This window comes from Trachypithecus francoisi, unplaced genomic scaffold, assembly GCF_009764315.1.
Source record: "Trachypithecus francoisi isolate TF-2019V2 unplaced genomic scaffold, Tfra_2.0 Lachesis_group4, whole genome shotgun sequence".
Taxonomy (NCBI): Eukaryota; Metazoa; Chordata; class Mammalia; order Primates; family Cercopithecidae; genus Trachypithecus; species Trachypithecus francoisi.
The window spans coordinates 52,158,447-52,178,656 of record NW_022681469.1 but is presented as its reverse complement, the minus strand read 5'-3'; the positions used below and the strand labels follow the sequence as shown (position 1 = coordinate 52,178,656).

The 20,210-nt window shown below is 36.3% G+C and overlaps 1 protein-coding gene across 3 annotated transcripts in view; it reads right to left on the bottom strand.

Annotated features, from left to right (window-relative positions):
* COG5 (component of oligomeric golgi complex 5) overlaps positions 1-20,210 on the bottom strand; it is a 378,471-nt gene that overhangs the window by 219,910 nt on the left and 138,351 nt on the right. For all 3 annotated transcript variants that reach the window (XM_033195062.1, XM_033195061.1, XM_033195063.1), the window contains one exon: positions 654-784. In XM_033195062.1, the coding sequence (XP_033050953.1) occupies positions 654-784 (131 nt within the window). The remainder of the gene's footprint in view (positions 1-653; positions 785-20,210) is intronic.

The window sequence follows — 20,210 nt, the reverse complement described above, 5'->3', positions numbered from 1 at the left end:
TTGGAGCCCAATACGAATGGAGAAAACACCTGGGTATAATACAAGGGTAGATTTAAGATCTAATTCTAAGTTGTTGAATCTAATACATCAATACCTTTGAATTTCTTCTAATTCAGAAAATTAAGCATCAGGAAAATGATACCTTAGGAGAAATGTCAAGTCAAAAATTTTTTAAATTATGGCATAATGATTAAGACTGAAAAGTTCTGGGACTAGAGTGATTAAAATTTGAATCCAAACTAATTTACTAGCTATGTGATTTTCAACAACTTATTTAAGTTCTGTTCCTTCAACTGTAAAATAAATTAACAATAATACCAATCTTACTGGGTTGTTGAAAGGCTTAAATGAGGAACCACGCTTTAGATAAAGCAGGCATGGTCAGCTATCTATCTATCTATATATGCACATCATAAAAAATACATTTCATGTTATATACATTATACATTAGAAACATTAGGTCTATTTTTAAATTAAATATACTGAACATATATTAAAATTTCCCTTAACTATGACCTATTCTCTGATTTAAATTGCAGACATACTTTCTCAGTGATAAAATGAAGACATACATTACTTTTTTGAACTCAAAGTCAAATGTTCACCTCTATTATGACACATTTTTCACATTTAAAAAGTCTTATTTTTATTACCTGAGTCTCCAAACCCTGCTCTAGTAGGCGCTTAGCTTGATTTTCCACTTCAAGTCGGGCTCTTGCAATAAAAAGTAGGTCATTTTCTATCACTTCTATTCCAGAAAGATCTATTCCTTGAGAAAGATAATCTGTTTAAAACAAAAACACACACATTCAAATATTTCAATACTGAATAAATATCAAGGTATTAAAATACATATAACTTCTCAAAAAAAAAGGCTATTAAACAGGGTTGCCTTTCAAAATCCATATTTTAAAAAATACAGTTTCCCAAATATTTTCTATTTAATAAGTAATTTATGCTGGCGTTAAATGCTCCAAATAAGACAGATTTGGTAAGACAAGAATAGAACGATGATTATTACAAGTTTAAGGAAATATCAAGAGATCACATTTAAAAGTGTTAAATTTAGTATTTTAAAGTAAATAAATATTCTCATATTTTCAGAAAATTCTCAAGATGCAACTACAGTTTTTTTTGCTGCTGCTGTTGTTGTTTTTAAGAGATGAAGGAGTCTCAATACACTGCCCAGGCTGGAGTGTAGTGGATTGCTACACATGTGATTATATTTCACTATAGTCTCAAGCTCCTGGGCTCTAGCAGTCCTCCCACCTTAGCCTCCCAAGTAGCTGGTACTACCAGTACCTGGCATCACGTCCAACTATTCTCTGTCGCCCAGGCTGGAGTGCAGTGGCCGGATCTCAGCTCACTGCAAGCTCCGCCTCCCGGGTTTACGCCATTCTCCCGCCTCAGCCTCCCGAGTAGCTGGGACTACAGGCGCCCGCCACCTCGCCCGGCTAGTTTTTTGTATCTTTTTTTTTTTTTTAGTAGAGACGGGGTTTCACCATGTTAGCCAGGATGGTCTCGATCTCCTGACCTCGTGATCCGCCCGTCTCGGCCTCCCAAAGTGCTGGGATTACAGGCTTGAGCCACCGCGCCCGGCCCTTTTTTTTTTTTTTAAGAGACAGGGTCTCACTATGTTGTTCAGGCTGGTCTCAAACTCCCAGCCTCAAGTGATCCTCCCATCTTGACCTCTTGAGTAGCTGGGCCCCAGTATTTTTAAAAGCAAAAAAGAGGCCTTCACCACACTGTATAACCACCACCAGCTCCCACCTCCCCAGTTATCCAAACCACATTTACAATCACTAACCTTAAGAAGTAACCAAACAACATGCTAGATTTGCAGTGCAAAGGGCTCTAACAGCTTGGAGGGAGAAAAGTCTATATTATTTTAGTTACTAACTATTCCACAAACCTGCTTTTCAGTAAGAGACATGCAGCAACAGAGGAAAAAAAAAAAAAAAAAAGAAGAGAAATGTTGTAACAACCCCCAGTGTCTGGCCCTCACCACAGAAGAACAGAGGGATTATGATACTAAATTTTCCTCTCCCATTTATCTGATGCATACAATCACTATCAGTGTACAAGTTTTTATACGTCTGCTCTTTGTCAAGCACATCTAAAGACTGGAGCCAAGAACAAAATGATGATGATGATTCTAATAACAATGACTAGCATTTAAAAAAATGTAGCATGTATAATACATTAAGCTAGATACAAGGTATATATTACCTTAATGCCTCTGTTACTTGTAATTTTCTAAACAATCTTGCTAGAAATATCATCATACCTAGATGGAGATACTAAAACCCGAAGAATTTAAGTAATCTGAACAAATTCACTTGGCTAATAACTGGTAAAGCAGAATTTAAATCCTGGTCTTTCTGACACAGTCTTTTCAGTAGATAATCCCAGGCCAATCGGAAGAACCTTGAAAGACAAGAGCTTATATTCAAAGAGTGAGTATTCCTCCAATATTCTTCCAATTTGCTCACTGAAAGGGTAAAAATGTAAAAATCATAACAGATATAACTCTTCATAAAATTTGCCCAGGTTAGAACAAAGAAAGTATTAAATAACTAGTTTAACTTTTAAAAATATGTAAATTTTAAAAAATATATATAATGCCAAACTGTGAAATATGGCAGCATTACTCACATCATGACAATTAAACCTTAATAAATGTGGAGTGCACAACCAAAATTAACTTCCTAGCCACTTAATACAAATACCTGTTGGATCCCTTCATATACCACAACAATGTAGCAGGAAATGAAATTGATCTATTTGAATTTAAGTATTTATCATCTCCTTAGGAGAAAACTATGAGACTAGTGCTTTTAGTGGAAAAGAAATATATTAATCATCTCTTGGTGTACTTAACATGAGAAAAATTTAATCTACTAGATTAGATAAAAGGGAGTTCAAGCACATCAGTCATTTCATTAGGCTTCCAATATTCTAGTCAATAGTACACATGGCTATCAGAATAAACATTTTGGTATATTCCAGTTTATTATAGTTGTCCTTCCATTCATGAACCTCTGGCTTCACACGGACTAACATGTTCTCCTATTTTGCAACAGATAATGTCTTTACTGATTCCAAAATCCTCACTGTCCCTTCTTTTTTTTTCTTTTTTTTTTTTTTTTTTTTTGAGTCTCAGTCTTGCTCTGTTGCCAGGCTGGAATACAGTGGCACAATCTCAGCAAACTGCAACCTCTGCCCCCTGGGTTCAAAGTGATTCCCCTGCCTCAGCCTCCCGGGTAGCTGGGACTACAAGTGAGTGCCACCGTGCCTGGCTAATTTTTTGTATTTTACTAGAGATGGGGTTTCACCATTTTGTCCAGGATGGTCTTGATCTCCTAACCTCGTGATCCACCCGCCTCGGCCTCCCAAAGTGCTGGGACTACAGGCGTGAGCCGCCGCACCTAGCCCACTGTCCCTTCTTTTACTAGTCTCCTCCTTTGTTTAAAAGAAAACAAAAAGAAGTACAACTATAGTTTGCTAAGAATTCAGCTATGCACTTATGTTTCACAATAATGTTAGCACTAAATTATTTATTTAGAAGAAACCAGATGAATGAGGAAAGCACGTATGAAATTGGGACATAGTGTTGGAAGTTCTGGCTAGGGCAATCAGGCAAGAGAAAGAAATAAAGGGTATCCAGTTAGGAAAAGAAGAAGTCAAATTGTCCCTGTTTGCAGATGACATGATTGGATATTTAGAAAACCCCATTGTCTCAGCCCAAAATCTCCTTAAGCTGATAAGCAACTTCAGCAAAGTCTCAGGATACAAAATTAATGTGCAAAAATCACAAGCATTCTTATACACCAGTAACAGACAAACAGAGAGCCAAATCATGAATGAACTTCCATTCACAATTGCTTCAAAGAGAATAAAATACCTAGGAATCCAACTGACAAGGGATGTAAAGGACCTCTTCAAGGAGAACTACAAACCACTGCTCAGTGAAATAAAAGAGGACACAAACAAATGGAAGAATATACCATGCTCATGGATACAAAGAATCAATATCGTGAAAATGGCCATACTGCCCAAGGTAATTTATAGATTCAATGCCATCCCCATTAAGCTACCAATGAGTTTCTTCACAGAATTGGAAAAAACTGCTTTAAAGTTCATATGGAACCAAAAAAGAGTCCGCATTGCCAAGACAATCCTAAGTCAAAAGGACAAAGCTGGAGGCATCACGCTACCTGACTTCAAACTATACTACAAGGCTACAGTAACCAAAACAGCATGGTACTGCTACCAAAACAGAGATATAGACCAATGGAATAGAACAGAGTCCTCAGAAATAATACCACACATCTACAGCCATCTGATCTTTGACAAACCTGAGAGAAACAAGAAATGGGGAAAGGATTCCCTATTTAATAAATGGTGCTGGGAAAATTGGCTAGCCATAAGTAGAAAGCTGAAACTGGATCCTTTCCTTACTCCTTATACGAAGATTAATTCAAGATGGATTAGAGACTTAAATGTTAGACCTAATACCATAAAAACCTAGAAGAAAACCTAGGTAGTACCATTCAGGACATAGGCATGGGCAAGGACTTCATGTCTAAAACACCAAAAGCAACGGCAGCAAAAGCAAAAATTGACACATGGGATCTGATTAGACTAAAGAGCTTCCGCACAGCAAAAGAAACTACCATCAGAGTGAACAGGCAACCTACAGAATGGGAGAAAATTTTTGCAATCTACTCATCTGACAAAGGGCTAATATCCAGAATCTACAAAGAACTCAAACAAATAGACAAGAAAAAAAACAACCCCATCAAAAGTGGGCAAAGGATATGAACAGACATTTCTCAAAAGAAGACATTCATACAGCCAACAGACACATGAAAAAATGCTCATCATCACTCGCCATCAGAGAAATGCAAATCAAAACCACAATGAGATACCATCTCACACCAGTTAGAACGGCAATCATTAAAAAGTCAGGAAACAACAGGTGTTGGAGAGGATGTGGAGAAACAGGAACACTTTTACACTGTTGGTGGGACTGTAAACTAGTTCAACCATTGTGGAAAACAGTATGGCGATTCCTCAAGGATCTAGAACTAGATGTACCATATGACCCAGCCATCCCACTACTGGGTATATACCCAAAGGATTATAAATTATTCTACTACAAAGACACATGCACACGTATGTTTATTGTGGCACTATTCACAATAGCAAAGACTTGGAATCAACCCAAATGCCCATCTATGACAGACTGGATTAAGAAAATGTGGCACATATACACCATGGAATACTATGCAGCCATAAAAAAGGATGAGTTTGCGTCCTTTGTAGGGACATGGATGCAGCTGGAAACCATCATTCTTAGCAAACTATCACAAGAACAGAAAACCAAACACCGCATGTTCTCACTCATAGGTGGGAATTGAACAATGAGATCACTTGGACTCGGGAAGGGGAACATCACACACTGGGGCCTATCATGGGGAGGGGGGAGGGAGGAGGGATTGCATTGGGGAGTTATACATGATAAAAATGATGAATTGATGGGTGCTGACGAGTTGATGGGTGCAGCACACCAACATGGCACAAGTATACATATGTAACAAACCTGCACGTTATGTACATGTACCCTAGAACTTAAAGTATAATAAAAATAATAATAATAATAAATAAATAAATAAATAAATAAGAAATTGGGTTGGTGCTGGAAGTTGAAAGAAATGAGGAGGGTAAATCTTCACGCTCCATAATGGGGAGTCAAAGAAGTTAAAAATTAAGAAGTATAAATATAAGCAGATTATTTACAGATATGGAGGCAAATACTAAAATAATTAGCTGAAAAAGACTGAAAAGTTTGCCTCTGAGAAAGAGTAAATGAGGCCAGGAAGAGGGCAGAGCATTGCCATTTTTAAAAAACCTTATAGAGCTATTTGAGCATATTACACATGTACAACTTTCATAATAAATAAAACTAAATTTTAAAAAGTAAACAGAAGTTAAGAAAAATAATACCAAAAATTAAAATAAGGTGGCTAGCCTACTAAAAAAAAAAAAAAAAAAAAAAAATCACATCCTCTAAATCAATGATTCTGCTTCTGGGAATAAATAATAATTTTTAAAAAGAAGAAAAAGGTGAATATATCTGAGCAGGAAGGCATTTATTACTGTGTTCACTGCAACAGTAACACACATACATAGGGATATATGTACATGTGCACAAATGTATATATGTATATGTATAATATACACACACATATGTATATATGTGTGTATATATAACTAGCAACATTGTAAGTTAGTAAAACCCAGTTTGGAAAACAATATGGGACTATCTGATAAGGTTTCATATATGTATCCCCCATGACCAAAATATTCCATTCCTAGGCACATACCACAGAGATGTTTTTATACATGTGTATCAGAAGACATGTATAAGAATGTTCCTAGTAGCACTTTTAAAAACAAAGCTGAAAACCCAAATAACCATCAAAAAAAGAAAAAAAATGTGTAATATATTCATCCAAAGTACTACTATAGAGGAGTAAAAGTAAACAAATGACAGGTATATACATATGGTATAAATATCAATAACAATGAATCTCAATAACACGATGTTAAGGAACAAGAACAAGTTCTAGAAAACACACACAGCAACAGGTAATTCATACTGAGAAATATAAGACTAAACGATATATTATTTGGGATACACAGAAACATTAACAACATTTGGAAATATTAGCAAAAGTAGCAGATACTATGTTACTTTAATACACTAATTCTTAAATTTAATGGGCAGTATTATAACTTCTATATGTTAAAAATGTGTTTTTGCATTTGTATATTTTCCCATTAAATACTAAGTATGAACCAATGGCACAGAGTATAACACTTTTAGACAAGGACTTCACAACATTTACTCTAAGTGTATTTCATATGTTCCCCATCAAAATAGACTGACCATGTCAAATAGACATGGATAATAAAGTAAGACAAGTCAGTTAAAATGTATAATGTCCGGATGGGATTAACAGCAGATGGGACATTATAGGAAGAGCAGAATATATTACCTCAGGGAGAAGAGTTTAATGCAAAGATTATTAACTGGTAACTGCATAAAAGCTTTTAAGATAATACCATGTTCATTAAAGACATTTTAGAAGTCAGAGAAATGTTAGAAAGAGGGGAAATTATATAACCCCATAACACAGAGGCAATCACTGGCCAGTGGAGCACTGGAATTTGCACAGCAGTATCTCACAAATTCATGAATCTCCAAATTCTCAAGTAACAGAACAATAGCATATATCCTCCTCCTGGATATTTATGTGAGAAAGTGCAGAGAAAGGAAAAACTGATGTACAGGGTCTGGGCAGCTGGCTACAGTCACCAACAAAAGTGGCTCCCTCCTACACACCAACTTTATAAAGAGCACCATACAAATATATGTCTCAGAAGCAACCTTCAGATGTTTCTAAAATACTTAAAACCTTGATTGAGCTTAAAAGTAAATGTCTACCATATTCTTTTTAAATCCATCCTTTTAAAATTTTACCCATGAATTGTTTTGCTCTTATTATTTGTAGTTATACTTATTTACAATATCTCCTTTATTAACTTAATGTTACATACACTTACCTACCCTAAAACAGTCCTTATAAAAATATCAATTTTTGACAGCTCCCAATATTTCATCAAACTAATGACCAAAATTTACTTAACCTTCAGTTTGAGATGGAATATTTGTTATCACAAATGACTACTTTAAACATCCTTATAAAGATTTTCAATATCCAGAATTATTTTCTTGGGAGAGAATCAAAGACAATTACTGGATCAAAGTAACACTTTAGCTTCTTGATACAAATTATCAAACTACTTTTCAAAATGGCTATACTACTTTGTATGCTTTTTCCAATAATCTATGGGTATAATTGAACCACAGATGGCACTGGATATTACCACTGTTTTTGAATATTATATATGCTTCTATATAGGAAATATGTTCTTATTGATAGTCTAATCTGATTTTTTAAGTTATGAAGCTGAATACTGTTTACTAACTATATTTCCTCTTGAGAATTTCTATATAATTTTTGATCCCTTTTTGTCTTAAAAAACTTTGTATTAATTATATGACAATATTCCCTGTTTGCCTATATTTGCTATGAGTATTTTCCCAGTTTGTTGATTTTTAAGTTATTTGTTTACATATTATTTGAGGCCATTCTCAGAACACAATCATAAAATTATCTAAAAAGCTCCACACACTTGATTCTTCATCACATCCCTGACTGATTAAGAAATTCAGACTAAAGTCTGTCTTTTACAAAAGCAAATATCAAAATATAAAACTGTGGTTTATAGAGGGTTATCTAGAAGACTTAAGAACAGTAATCTAGAAAGAAGCTTTTTTCTGATCCGTTCAGCAAATTTTGTATCTTTGAAATTAAAATACATTATATTGCAAAGATTAAGATTTATCACAACAACCACATTTGAACTGTTTCTGAAGCATCAGTCTTCTTGGCTACAATCATTATCAGATATTCTACAAAGAACATAGCTACTAGAGAATACTGAGATAAATAACAAATTTAAATTAAGACAAAACAAAACAAACCACCATTAAATAACACCAAACAACGTGAATGTTGTAGGGTTATAATACAGAAGTAATTTATCCAATCAAAAATGAGATTTGGGCTTTCCACATACTGAATAATGTTCCAGAAGTCACTTAAATCTAAGGTAGTCCAGTTTTTAAAAAATTGCTTTAAAGATACATCCACACACAGACACATAAACATACACACTGTCATGGCTTTTTTTTTAAGTTTCATAAAAGAAACCTTAGAGAACACAGAGTTAGAAAAAAGTCATCCAAAATTCCAAGGACAACTACATATACATTTGATTTTCAGTTCATTATTCTAGATGCAAATAGTGTTTTGTTTTTATATTTGTATATTTAGTTTTGCTTTGTTTTGTTTTGTTTTGTTTTGTCTGAAATGGAGTCTTGCTCTGGTCACTCCAGGCTGGAGTACAGTGGCACAATCTCTGCTCACTGCAACCTCCGCCTCCAGGGTTCAAGCGATTCTGCTGCCTCAGCCTCCTGAGTAGCTGGGATTACAGATGCATGCCACCATGTCCAGCTAATTGTTGTATTTTTAGTAGAGACAGGGTTTCACCATGTTGGCCAGGGTGGTCTTGAACTCCTGAACTCAGGTGATCTGCCTGCCTATATTTGGAATACTTTAATCATATTTAAGTAGATATCTTTTTTTTTTTTTTTTTTTTTTGAGGCGGAGTCTCGCTCTGTCGCCCAGGCTGGAGTGCAGTGGCCGGATCTCAGTTCACTGCAAGCTCCGCCTCCCGGGTTCCCGCCATTCTCCTGACTCAGCCTCCCGAGTAGCTGGGACTACAGGCGCCTGCCACCTCGCCCGGCTAGTTTTTTGTATTTTTAGTAGAGACAGGGTTTCACCGTGTTAGCCAGGATGGTCTCGATCTCCTGACCTCGTGATCCGCCCGTCTCGGCCTCCCAAAGTGCTGGGATTACAGGCTTGAGCCACCGCGCCCGGCCTTAAGTAGATATCTTAAATCTTATGATAAAACATGTCTTTGAAGAAAAATATTTTAAAGACAATTTTTCACATATAATTGCAGAGTATTGCTAATAACGTGTAATATAATTGAAAACACAATAAAATAAAGTCATAAGACAAAAATTTTAAAGTTGTATTTGCACAAAAACGCAAATGGCTTATAGAGAACAGAGAACATAATAATGTGGGCTTAAAATGTGTAAGATTTTAATACATGATAGCCTACATTAGACGAACAGAAAAATTATAAATAAAAGCTTCTCACAATATATAAAACCAATAATTGAAAAAAATTTAACGAATATAATGCTTATTCCAACTAAAAATAATTTCTTAACCTTTAAAAAATGAACAAATTACAAAAAATATTTTACCACCGATTATTTTTTTCTAATAGTAAAAATAAAATCAAAAGAAAAAGAGAATGGAGGAAGTATGCATATCAAATGAAATAGAGAAAGGCATATCATCAAAAACACATAAAGAATTTATTTATTTATTTATTTTTTTGAGACGGAGTTTCACTCTTGTCGGAGTGCAAAGGCGCACTCACAACTCACTGTAACCTCCACCTCCCAGGTTCAAGCGATTCTCCTGTCTCAGCCTCCCGAGGAGCTGGGATTACAGGCATCTACCACCATGGCCAGCTAATTTTTGTATTTTTTGTAGAGACAGGGTTTCACCTTGTTGACCATGGCTAGTCTCGAACTCCTGACCTCACGTGATCCGTCCGCCTCGGACTCCCAAAGTGCTGGGATTATAGGTATGAGCCACTGTGCCTGACCAAGAGTTTATAGTTTTAAATGGGAAGATAACCAAAGGCTATTAAATAACAAGTTCATATAACAGGATAACCATAAGTCTGTATTTGAAAACCTATTAAACCTTTTTAATAATCTTTGAAATTAATCTTTCCATAAAATGAAATAGTAAATATTCACTGAAACATCTTCAAAATATGTAAAAATGCATTTTAATTAAGAGTTATTTCTTACAAAAATTTTACAGAAAACAGGTACATCTTTTCAGAGACCAAGTATTATATGAAAGATACAGAACTAGAAATGAGAACACCTGTGCTTTAATTATGTTCAATTCTATTACCTGAGAAAAATCACTAAACTTTTCTGAGACTCAAACAGTGAAGATTAAAAAACCTATGTTGCTTTTGCTTCAATTTCTACAATATGTGGATTGCCACGTGTCTATAACTTGGTTGTTGAACTTTACTAAATATAAATATCCTTGTGACGAAAAAAAAAAAAAAAACCTATGTTGCTAAACAAGTAGGGTTATGCGGATCAAGTAAGACAATATGCATGAAGCACGTTTTGTAAACCATAAACAACATGTAAGTTATTATTAGTTATTATTTTCATAATAGGATATTATTCTTTTGATGGGGATAGGGAGAAAGAGGACCCAGAAAAACATGTAGAGATCATCTTAAGGAGTTCAGGTATTACAGAAAACAAACACAGGTTAAAATTTGTTTGTTTTTTTTTTTGAGAAGGAGTCTTGCTCTGTCGCTCAGGCTGGAGTGCAGTGGCGCGATCTTGGCTCACTGCAACCTCCGCCTTCCGGGTTCAAGCGATTCTTCTGTCTCAGCCTCCCAAGTAGCTGGGACTACAGGTGTGTGCAACCACACCTGCCTAATTTTTTTGTATTTTTAGTAGAGATGGGGTTTCACTATGTTAGTCAGGATGGTCTCGATCTCCTGACCTTATGATCTGCCTGTCTCGGCATCCCAAAGTGCTGGGATTACAGGCATGAGCCACCGCGCCCAGCCTAAACTTTGTATTTTTCTAACTAGTATTAATTGATACCATCACATAAACTATGCACAGAATAGCCTCAGGCTTAAGTAAACCCCTTTAGCTGAATCTTTATATTTCAAGTCTAAAGCACTTCTCAGGGCATGTTCATCTTTCTTGCTCTTCAAAGTTTCATGGAAATTTAGAATCAAAAGTCTTACTTCTTTTTTGTGTCTCTCACAAAAGGGGGAAGGAAAATACCTTACTATAAAAAATGAGAATTAGTTTTCCTTTCCTAAGTATCACTCTGTGTCTGTTTTTGCTACCACAAAAAATTGCTCAGAGCCAATGGAAAGAAAATACATTGTCTATCTGTTCCTCTGGGCACCATTTTTCCTTTTTTCCTGACTTTCTAACTGTGGTACTGTTGATATGATATTATAGCTTAGAAACATGAATTTAAATGAAACCTCATCCCCGCATCGTCAACAGAATGACATTTCAGGTCCTTTATTTAATGCCTACCTTCCAATCAGTACCTAGCTAGAAATAACTGTCAATATCTCTCCTTAGATGTCCTAGTTTACGTAAAATCAGTAGGGATATATAAACAATGGCCACCACCATAAACTAAAGGCCTAATTGACATCTACAGAGCACTCCACCAAGCAAAAACAGAATACAAATTCTGTTCAACTACACATAGAACATTATCCAATACAGACCATGTTCTGGGTCACAAAGTAAACTTTATAAATGTAAAAGAACTGAAATAATACAAAGTATGTTCTTTGGCCAGGCACAGTGGCTCATGCCTGTAATCCCAGCACTTTGGGAGGCCAAGGTAGGCCAATCACTTGAGGTCAGGAGTTCAAGACCAGACTGGCCAATGTGGTGAAACCCCATCTCTACAAAAATACAAAAAATAAGCCACACGTAGTGGCAGGTGAAGCGGAAGCAAGAGAATTGCTTGAACCAGAGGGCGGGGGATGGGAAGGTTGCAGTGAGCTGAGATTGTGCCACTGCACTCCAGACCAGGAGACAGAAAGAAACTCCGTCTCAAAAAAAAAAAAAAATTGTTCTTTGATCATAATGGAATCAAATTAGGAAATTTTCTAAATCTTGAAAATTAGTACATTTTTAAACAATCAAGGGATCACAAAGGATCTCTGAGAAATTTTAATTCTGAATTGAGTGAAAATGAACATACAAAATCAAAATCTATAAGATGCAACCAACGTAGCAGTTCAGAAGGAATTTAATAATATTAAGTGTGTTTTTAGAAGAAAAAAATTTGTTATTAGGAAAAGGTCTCAAATCAATAACACAAACTCCTGTCTCAAAAAACTACAAAAAAGGTAAAATAAATCCAAAGTTAGAACAGAATCAAGAAGAAGAAATCAATGAAATTGAAAACAGGAAAAGAGAGAAAAATCAAACCAAACGTTGACTCTTTGAAAACATCAATAAGATTTGTAATCTCCTAGTAACACCAACAAAGAGGAAAAGGAGGAAAACAAATTACTAATTATATAATAATATTCACTGTTTGCCTATCATATTTGCTATTTTTCCCAGTTTGTTGATTTTTAAGTTATTTGTTTACATATTATTTCTTGAGGCCAACATGGTGAAACCCTGTCTCTACTACTAAAACTATAAAAATTAGCCAGACATGGTGGCATGCACCTGTAATCCGAGCTACTCAGGAGGCTGAGGCAGCAGAATCGCTTGAACTCTGGAGCAGAGGTTGCAGTGAGCTGAGATTGTGCCACTGTACTTCAGCCTGGGGTGACCAGAGCAAGACTCCATTTCAGACAAAGTGAAACAAAACTAAAAATACAAATAAATAAAAATAAAACACTATTTGCATCTAGAATAATGAACTGAAAATCAAATGTATATGTAGTTGTCCTTGGAGTTTTTGATGACCTTTTCTTCTCTAACTTCTGTGTTCTCTAAGGTTTCTTTAATGAAACTTAAAAAAAAAAAAAAAAAAGCCATGACTCTGTGTATGTTCATGTGTCTGTGTGTGGATATATCTTTAAAGCAATTTTTTAAAAACTGGACTACCTTAGATTTAAGTGACTTCTGGAACATTATTCTCTTTGACTTCTGGAACATTATTCAGTGTGTGGAAAGCCCAAATCTCATTTTTGATTGGATAAATTACTTCTGTCAATATTATAACCCTTATAACCATACAACATTCATGTTGTTCGGTGTTATTTGATGGTTGTTTGTTTTGTTTTGTCTTAATTTAAATTTGTTATTTATCTCAGTATTCTCTAGTAGCTATGTTCTTTGTAGAATATCTGATAATGACTGTAGCCAAGAAGACTGATGCTTCAGAAACAGTTCAAATGTGGTTGTTGTGATAAGTCTTAATCTTTGCAATACAATTTAATTTCAAAGATACAAAATTTGTTGAATGGACCAAAAAAAGGCATCTTTCCTCTCCAGATTACTGTTCATAAGTCTTCTAGATAACCCTCTATAAACCACAGTTTTATATTTTGATATTTGCTTTTGTAAAAGACAGACTTTAGTCTGAATTTCTTAATCAGGCAGGGATGTGATGAAGAATCAAGTGTATCAGTAACAGGAATTAAAAAGAGGATATCACTATGGACCTCATAGGCGTATCATAGTGGAAAACGATGAATAGTTGAACAACTTAGCAAAACGACCAGAGCTAATACAAGATTATCTGAGTCGATCTATAACATTAAGGGAACTGAATTTGTAGTTTAAAACGTTCTGAATAAGAAATCTACAGGCCCAGATGTTTTCATTATCACTGAAAAAAAGGAATTAATTCCATACAATAAGAGAGGGAACACTTCCCAAAACTAGGGAAAAAAAGAATGCTACAGAACATTCTCTCAAGAGATATACACGAAAATCTTCAAAACACTAGAAAATCTGATTACCGTAATACAAAAACCAAAGACGTTACAAAAAATGAATTAAAAAAATTAATAACCTAAAAAATAATCTCCTCAGGAGCAGAAATGCAAAAATACCAAGAAAATATTAGTAAACAGAATCTTGCAACACATGAAAAGAATAACATGCCATGACTATGAGGAATTTCTTCTGGGAACACAAGGAAGATATACACTGATAATTTAGAGATGTTTACTATGAACCCTATAACAACAAACTAAGAATTTATAGCTAACAAGTCAACAAATGAGGTAAAACTTAAAAATAATGAAAAGAATGCGAGAAACAATGAACAGATGACACAGATAGCAAAACATTTCTAGAAAATGCAAGGTAGAATGTAGGTTAGTGAGACTGAGCGTGGTGGCTCACGCCCGTAATGCTGACACTTCTGGAGGCTGAGGCTGGCGGACTGCCTGAGCTCACGAGTTTGAGACCAGCCTGGGCAACATCATGAAACCCCGTCTCTACTTAAATACAAAAAATTAGCTGGGTGTGGTGGTGCGTGCCTGTAGTACCAGCTACTCGGGAGGCTGAGACACGAGAATCACTTGAATCTGGGAGACAGAGGTTGCAGTGAGCTGAGATCATGCCACTGCACTCCAGCCTGGGCAACAGAGTGAGACTCTGTCTCCAAATAAAAAATAAATAAAAAATGTAGGTTAGTGGTTCCCTAGGGAGTGGAAGGGTTTTCAGAGAAGGGTGGAAGGGAGGTTTCACATGGAAACTTTTGGGAGTGATAAATATGTTTATTATCTTGATTATGTTGATGCTTTCTTAGGCCTATAAATAAATAAAAATGTATAAAGTTACATACTTTCAACAAGTGCAGGTTATCGATACCAATTATACCTCAACAAAACCATTTTTTGTTTGTTTGTTTTTTGAAAAAAAGAAAAACTGCAAAAGAAATATATCAAACAGAGCTATGGGGTTTATTCAACTCCTGAAAAAAGCATTTTCCCTCTTCACTATACTTATGAAAGACATCAAAAAGGATTTTCTGTTTCAAACAGCCATTAAATGCCTATATGCTAAGCACTGTATAAAGATGGAAACAGATATCAATCCTACATTTACATTATGCCTTTTCTGACAGACCAGAAAACAGAATTATAAACTAGTCTGTCCTCTATCCCAAATCCTGAATAATACCCTTATGTACATTAAAGTGTTTTGCTCCCAAAGAGCTAAAAATGATCACATAATTCTTAATTATGGATACTAGAGGGTCTGCTTCACTCAGGTCCAGGCACTCCAAAAAATTAAAAGCTTAGTGGACACTGACTTTGCAATGTATCAATAGGTGTTACAACTTAAGGGAATCCTAGGGTAAACACAAAATTAAGTAGGTACCTTACCATAGCACTCCTCAAAACCATTACTGTGCACAATGAACACCCGAAAGAAGAATATAATATATAACATTTCCCACATCTATTTATCCACAGGATACCATCCATCCCCCTTTTTTCCCTTCAGATTTTTCAAAAGATCCAGTAAGACTAAAGCCCATGGAACACACTTAGAAAAACACAGTGACTACTTCATACTGGTTTAGATGCAATAGTAAAAGAAATAAAATCCATATAAATCCAATGAAGCCCTTTGTTTACTCCTTTAAAAATCAGGTCAACAAGGGATCTTATTAAAATAGTATAAAGCACTACAAGCAATAATACAGGGGTGAGACTCTGTCTCAAAAAAAAAAAAAGATGACGAAGATACACATCTATTTATATCCTACTCTCCTATGAAGAGTTCCCACTATATAAAAATTAATGACCACAGAATCTTCACATACATGATACCATAACAACTTCTAGACAAATTTTTTATTCTATATCTGAATTTTACTAAAAAAAAACAAGAAATATTATATAGGTATTATGAGAGTCACATATCCACAGTCAGAAGAGTCCTTACTATGAAGAAACAACATGAAGATTATTAATGGTAATTACTAAGGTGTGCAAATGTTAAGGGCTTAAAGTTAACTCAGAATATCTACTCTCTAATCCACACATTACAAATGCAATACACTGATGTAAAAGGTTAGAAGAACTACATGGGGTGATAACACAGTAAGTCATCAGAAGTAACAATAATAATAAACATTCATATAATGCTTACTATGTGTTATGTGTTGAACTGTGTCTCCCTAAAATTCGTATGTTGAAGCCCTAATTCCCAGTACCTCAAAATGTGCCTTTATTTAAACATAGGGTTGTTGCCCCTAATTCAGCATGACTAGCATCTTATATTATAAAAGGAGGAAAGTTGGACAACAATACCCACACATGGAGAATGCCATGTGAAGACAAGGGCAGAGACGGGGGTAAAGTTTCCACAAGCCAAAGAACTCCCAAGACTGTCAGCAAACCAGAAGCTAGGGAAGAGGCATGGAACAGCTTCTCCCTTATGGACCTCACAAGGAAGCAAACTTACTGACATCCTGATTTTGGACTTTAGCCTCCAGAATTGTAAGACAACACATTTCTGTTATTTAAGCCACCCAGTTTGTGGTACTTTGTTAGAGCAGCTCGAGCACTACAGACCCTATGTGTCCAGACACTGTTAAAAGAGCCTGTATATTACTCATTTAATACAACTCATTTAATACATTTATCTGCTCCACTTTACAGGTGATCAAACTGAGGCACACAGCAGTTAATTAACTAGTCCAAGTTCGTAATTACTAAGGCAGGATTTGGAAAGTGACGCAAATGGTTTTTGTCTTAGTTCAGGCTACTATAACAAGGTACCATAAACTGGGTGGCGTATAAACAACTGAAACTTATTTCTCACAATTCTAGAAGTTGGAAGTTCAACATCAGGGTACCAACGTGGTCAGCCTCTGGTAAGGGCTCTCTTCTAGGTTGTAGGCCTGTATCCTCACATGGCAGAAGAGGGCAAGAGGGCTCTCTGGGATCCCTTTTTCAAGGATACTAATAGCATTCATAAGGGCACCATCATCATGACCTAATAACTTCTCAAAAGCCCTTCCTCCTAATATCATCACAATAGGGAGGTTAGGATTTCAACATATGAATTTGGGGGAAACATAAACATTCTGCCCATTGCAGTGTTGTTGCTAGAATGGCCCCATAGTGTAGCTGTATGTTTCAACTGTCTGGGGCATTCAGATCAAAGTTTGATTCTCTGGACCTGTAAAACTTTGTTCTCTTTATAGATTCTAAAATCTTATAATAAATCTTTTCTACTTACATTAGGTATAGTAGATTCAATTGATCTCAACTAGGAACCCTAACTCCAGTAAGGAATTGGAGTTCTGGAGAAAGATGAAGTACCTAAAGAAACTGACAGTGGTTGCAGCCCAAGTAATCTCTGACTACTATTCGATGTACGGGTTTCGAGGTTTGCACAAGAGCAGTGAAGGGCCAATCTGACAAACCTGGCCACAAAAATCAGTTCCTCTGGTCTTGTTCATCTATCTGATCATAAACACTTTACTGACCTCTCTCCAAAAGTAAGCCTATATAGATAGACCACACTGGAGTCCAGTTAAGGAGAGGAGGTCATGAGGTAAGGAAAATAATGGAGGGTTCCAAACTACCATGGACTTCAAGAGAGGTGACTAGAGATTAGCAACTGAGATTTGGCTTTTCCTATACGTCAAAATTTACATGGCCCAAACTTGATAATTTCTTCTTATTCACTGTTCTTCACTAAATTCCCTTCATGTTAGCTCCCTGTGAAAACACTGCACACACAAATTATTTCACAACTTGAGAGTTAAATACATTTTAGGACAAAAATATACTCTTCTGTTATGGATTGAATTGTACTATGCAAAAAAGGTTGTACTAAAGTCTTAACCATCAGTACCTATAAATGTGACTTTACTTGGAAACAGGGTTTTCCCAGGTGTAATACAGTTGACACTGGATTTTTCTCGGTGACTTTTGCCAGCTGGACCACCTCCAGCTGGTGACGCCTCCACTGAAGCCTCGCTCAGCCCCAGGCCTGCCACAGGAGACACCCTGCCCACTCAGTCCACTAGGCTGTGCCTTGCTTGTGCACCAGCTCAGCCTGTGGCTGGGCTGGGACTGCCCCAGCCCACCCATGTTACAGCTCATACCCACGTTCAGCAGTTCCCAAGTTCTTGTCCTGCATCCAAGAAGAATGAGATTACACTGACCATCAAGGGGTGAGAAGGGTAGAGAAGAGTGTTACTAAGCAACAGGACAGCTCTCAGCAGAGAGGGGATGTGAGGGTGGTCCCCCACTCAAAGTCGGGTGTCTCTCCTTCAGTGTGGCTGGGTCCAAAGCTTTTACGGGCTCAGAATGGGAAGTGCGTGCTGACTGGTTTGTGAGTATGCAAAAAAGACTAAAACAAAGGCACCACTCAAAGGTGGGCTCGACAGTATAAAAATCCAATTAGGAAAGTGTAGGTATATGTAAAACAAGTGAAGGGTAGGGATCAATCAGAGGAAAGCACACCAAACAGGAAGAGAGGTTCTCAATCCAGTACATGGATTTATCCAAGAATCCAAGACTCGTAGCTTGGCTTTCAGGCTTTAAATTGTCTTTGTTTTGAAGGTGGAGTTTTACCGGGGACCTGCCCCTGTCTGCTAAGAATTTGTCTGCCTCCTGCTACTATCCTAGTTAAAATAAAGTTAAAATAAAGTTAAACTGGTGCCCTTATAAGACATCTTATAAGGAACATTTGGACACAGCCACAGAGAGGAGAATGCCATGTAAAGACACAGGGACCTAGGAGAAGGCCATGTGAAGACAGAGGCAGAGATTGGAATGACACATTTATAAGCCAAGGAACAACAAGAACTGCCACAGTCACCAAAAGCTACAGGAGGCAAAGAAGGATTCCTCCCCTAGAGCCTTCAGGGAGAGTATGGCCCTGTTAACACCTTTACTTCAAACTTCTAGCCTCCAGAACTGTGTAAGAATAATTCTGTTGTTTTAAGGCACTCAGTTTGTAGTAATGTGCTGCAGTAGCCCTAGGAAACTAAAACGTCTTCTCTCTGTTATATTCATTTTTTTCTATCTTCAGTGAACCCCCAATTTAGGCCTGAAGCTATAGACCAAATGAGTTAACTGAGAACTGAAGTCAATGAAGGTTCCACAATGCAGAGCAGCTGCAGGATAAGCTCTTTAATCTTCTACACAACATTCACTGGCATATTACCAGCAAGTTCTCATATTTTCTTAGCTTAAGAGCTCTTGAACTACTAAATATAATTTTCATAATGAATGATTATGCTTATAAAGAGGAGTTAGGAAGGTAGAACAAAAACTACATTGGCTTGAAGCATGGGCATCAGATATTTTGCTAAATAAAATGGAGGTCACCATGTCAATTCCACATGAGCATTTCCTGTCACTCTGCTGTTAAAAAAAGCCAAGAATGAGTGTGTGACAAATCTATTGTACAATGAAAGATACTAAATAAGAGAATATTACTGAGTACACTTAAAACTTAATCTAAAATATTTTAGCTGCCCCTTACTATAGGGAATCTTTATGGAACAACCATATTTTACTTCATCCTTCAAAGGAACTAAATAAAATATCATCTTGGAAGAGTAGCATAATATGGATCTGACAGCTTAGAGGGAGTAGAATGTTACCATATGTCTTTTTAATTTTAGTCATTCTTGGGGGTGTAAAGTGGTATATCATTGTGGTTTGATTTGCATTTTCCTAATGACTAATGATACTGACCACCTTTTCATGTGCTCATTGGCCATTTGCACATCTTCTCTGGAGAAACGCCTATTCAAGTCCTTGCCCAGTTTGTTTTGTTTTTTTTTTTTAAGAGATGGGGTCTTGCTGTGTTGCCCAGGCTGATCTCAAACTCCGGGAGCTCAAGCAATCCTACTGTTTCAACCTCCAAAGTAGCAGGGTCTACAGGACTGTGTCTGGCT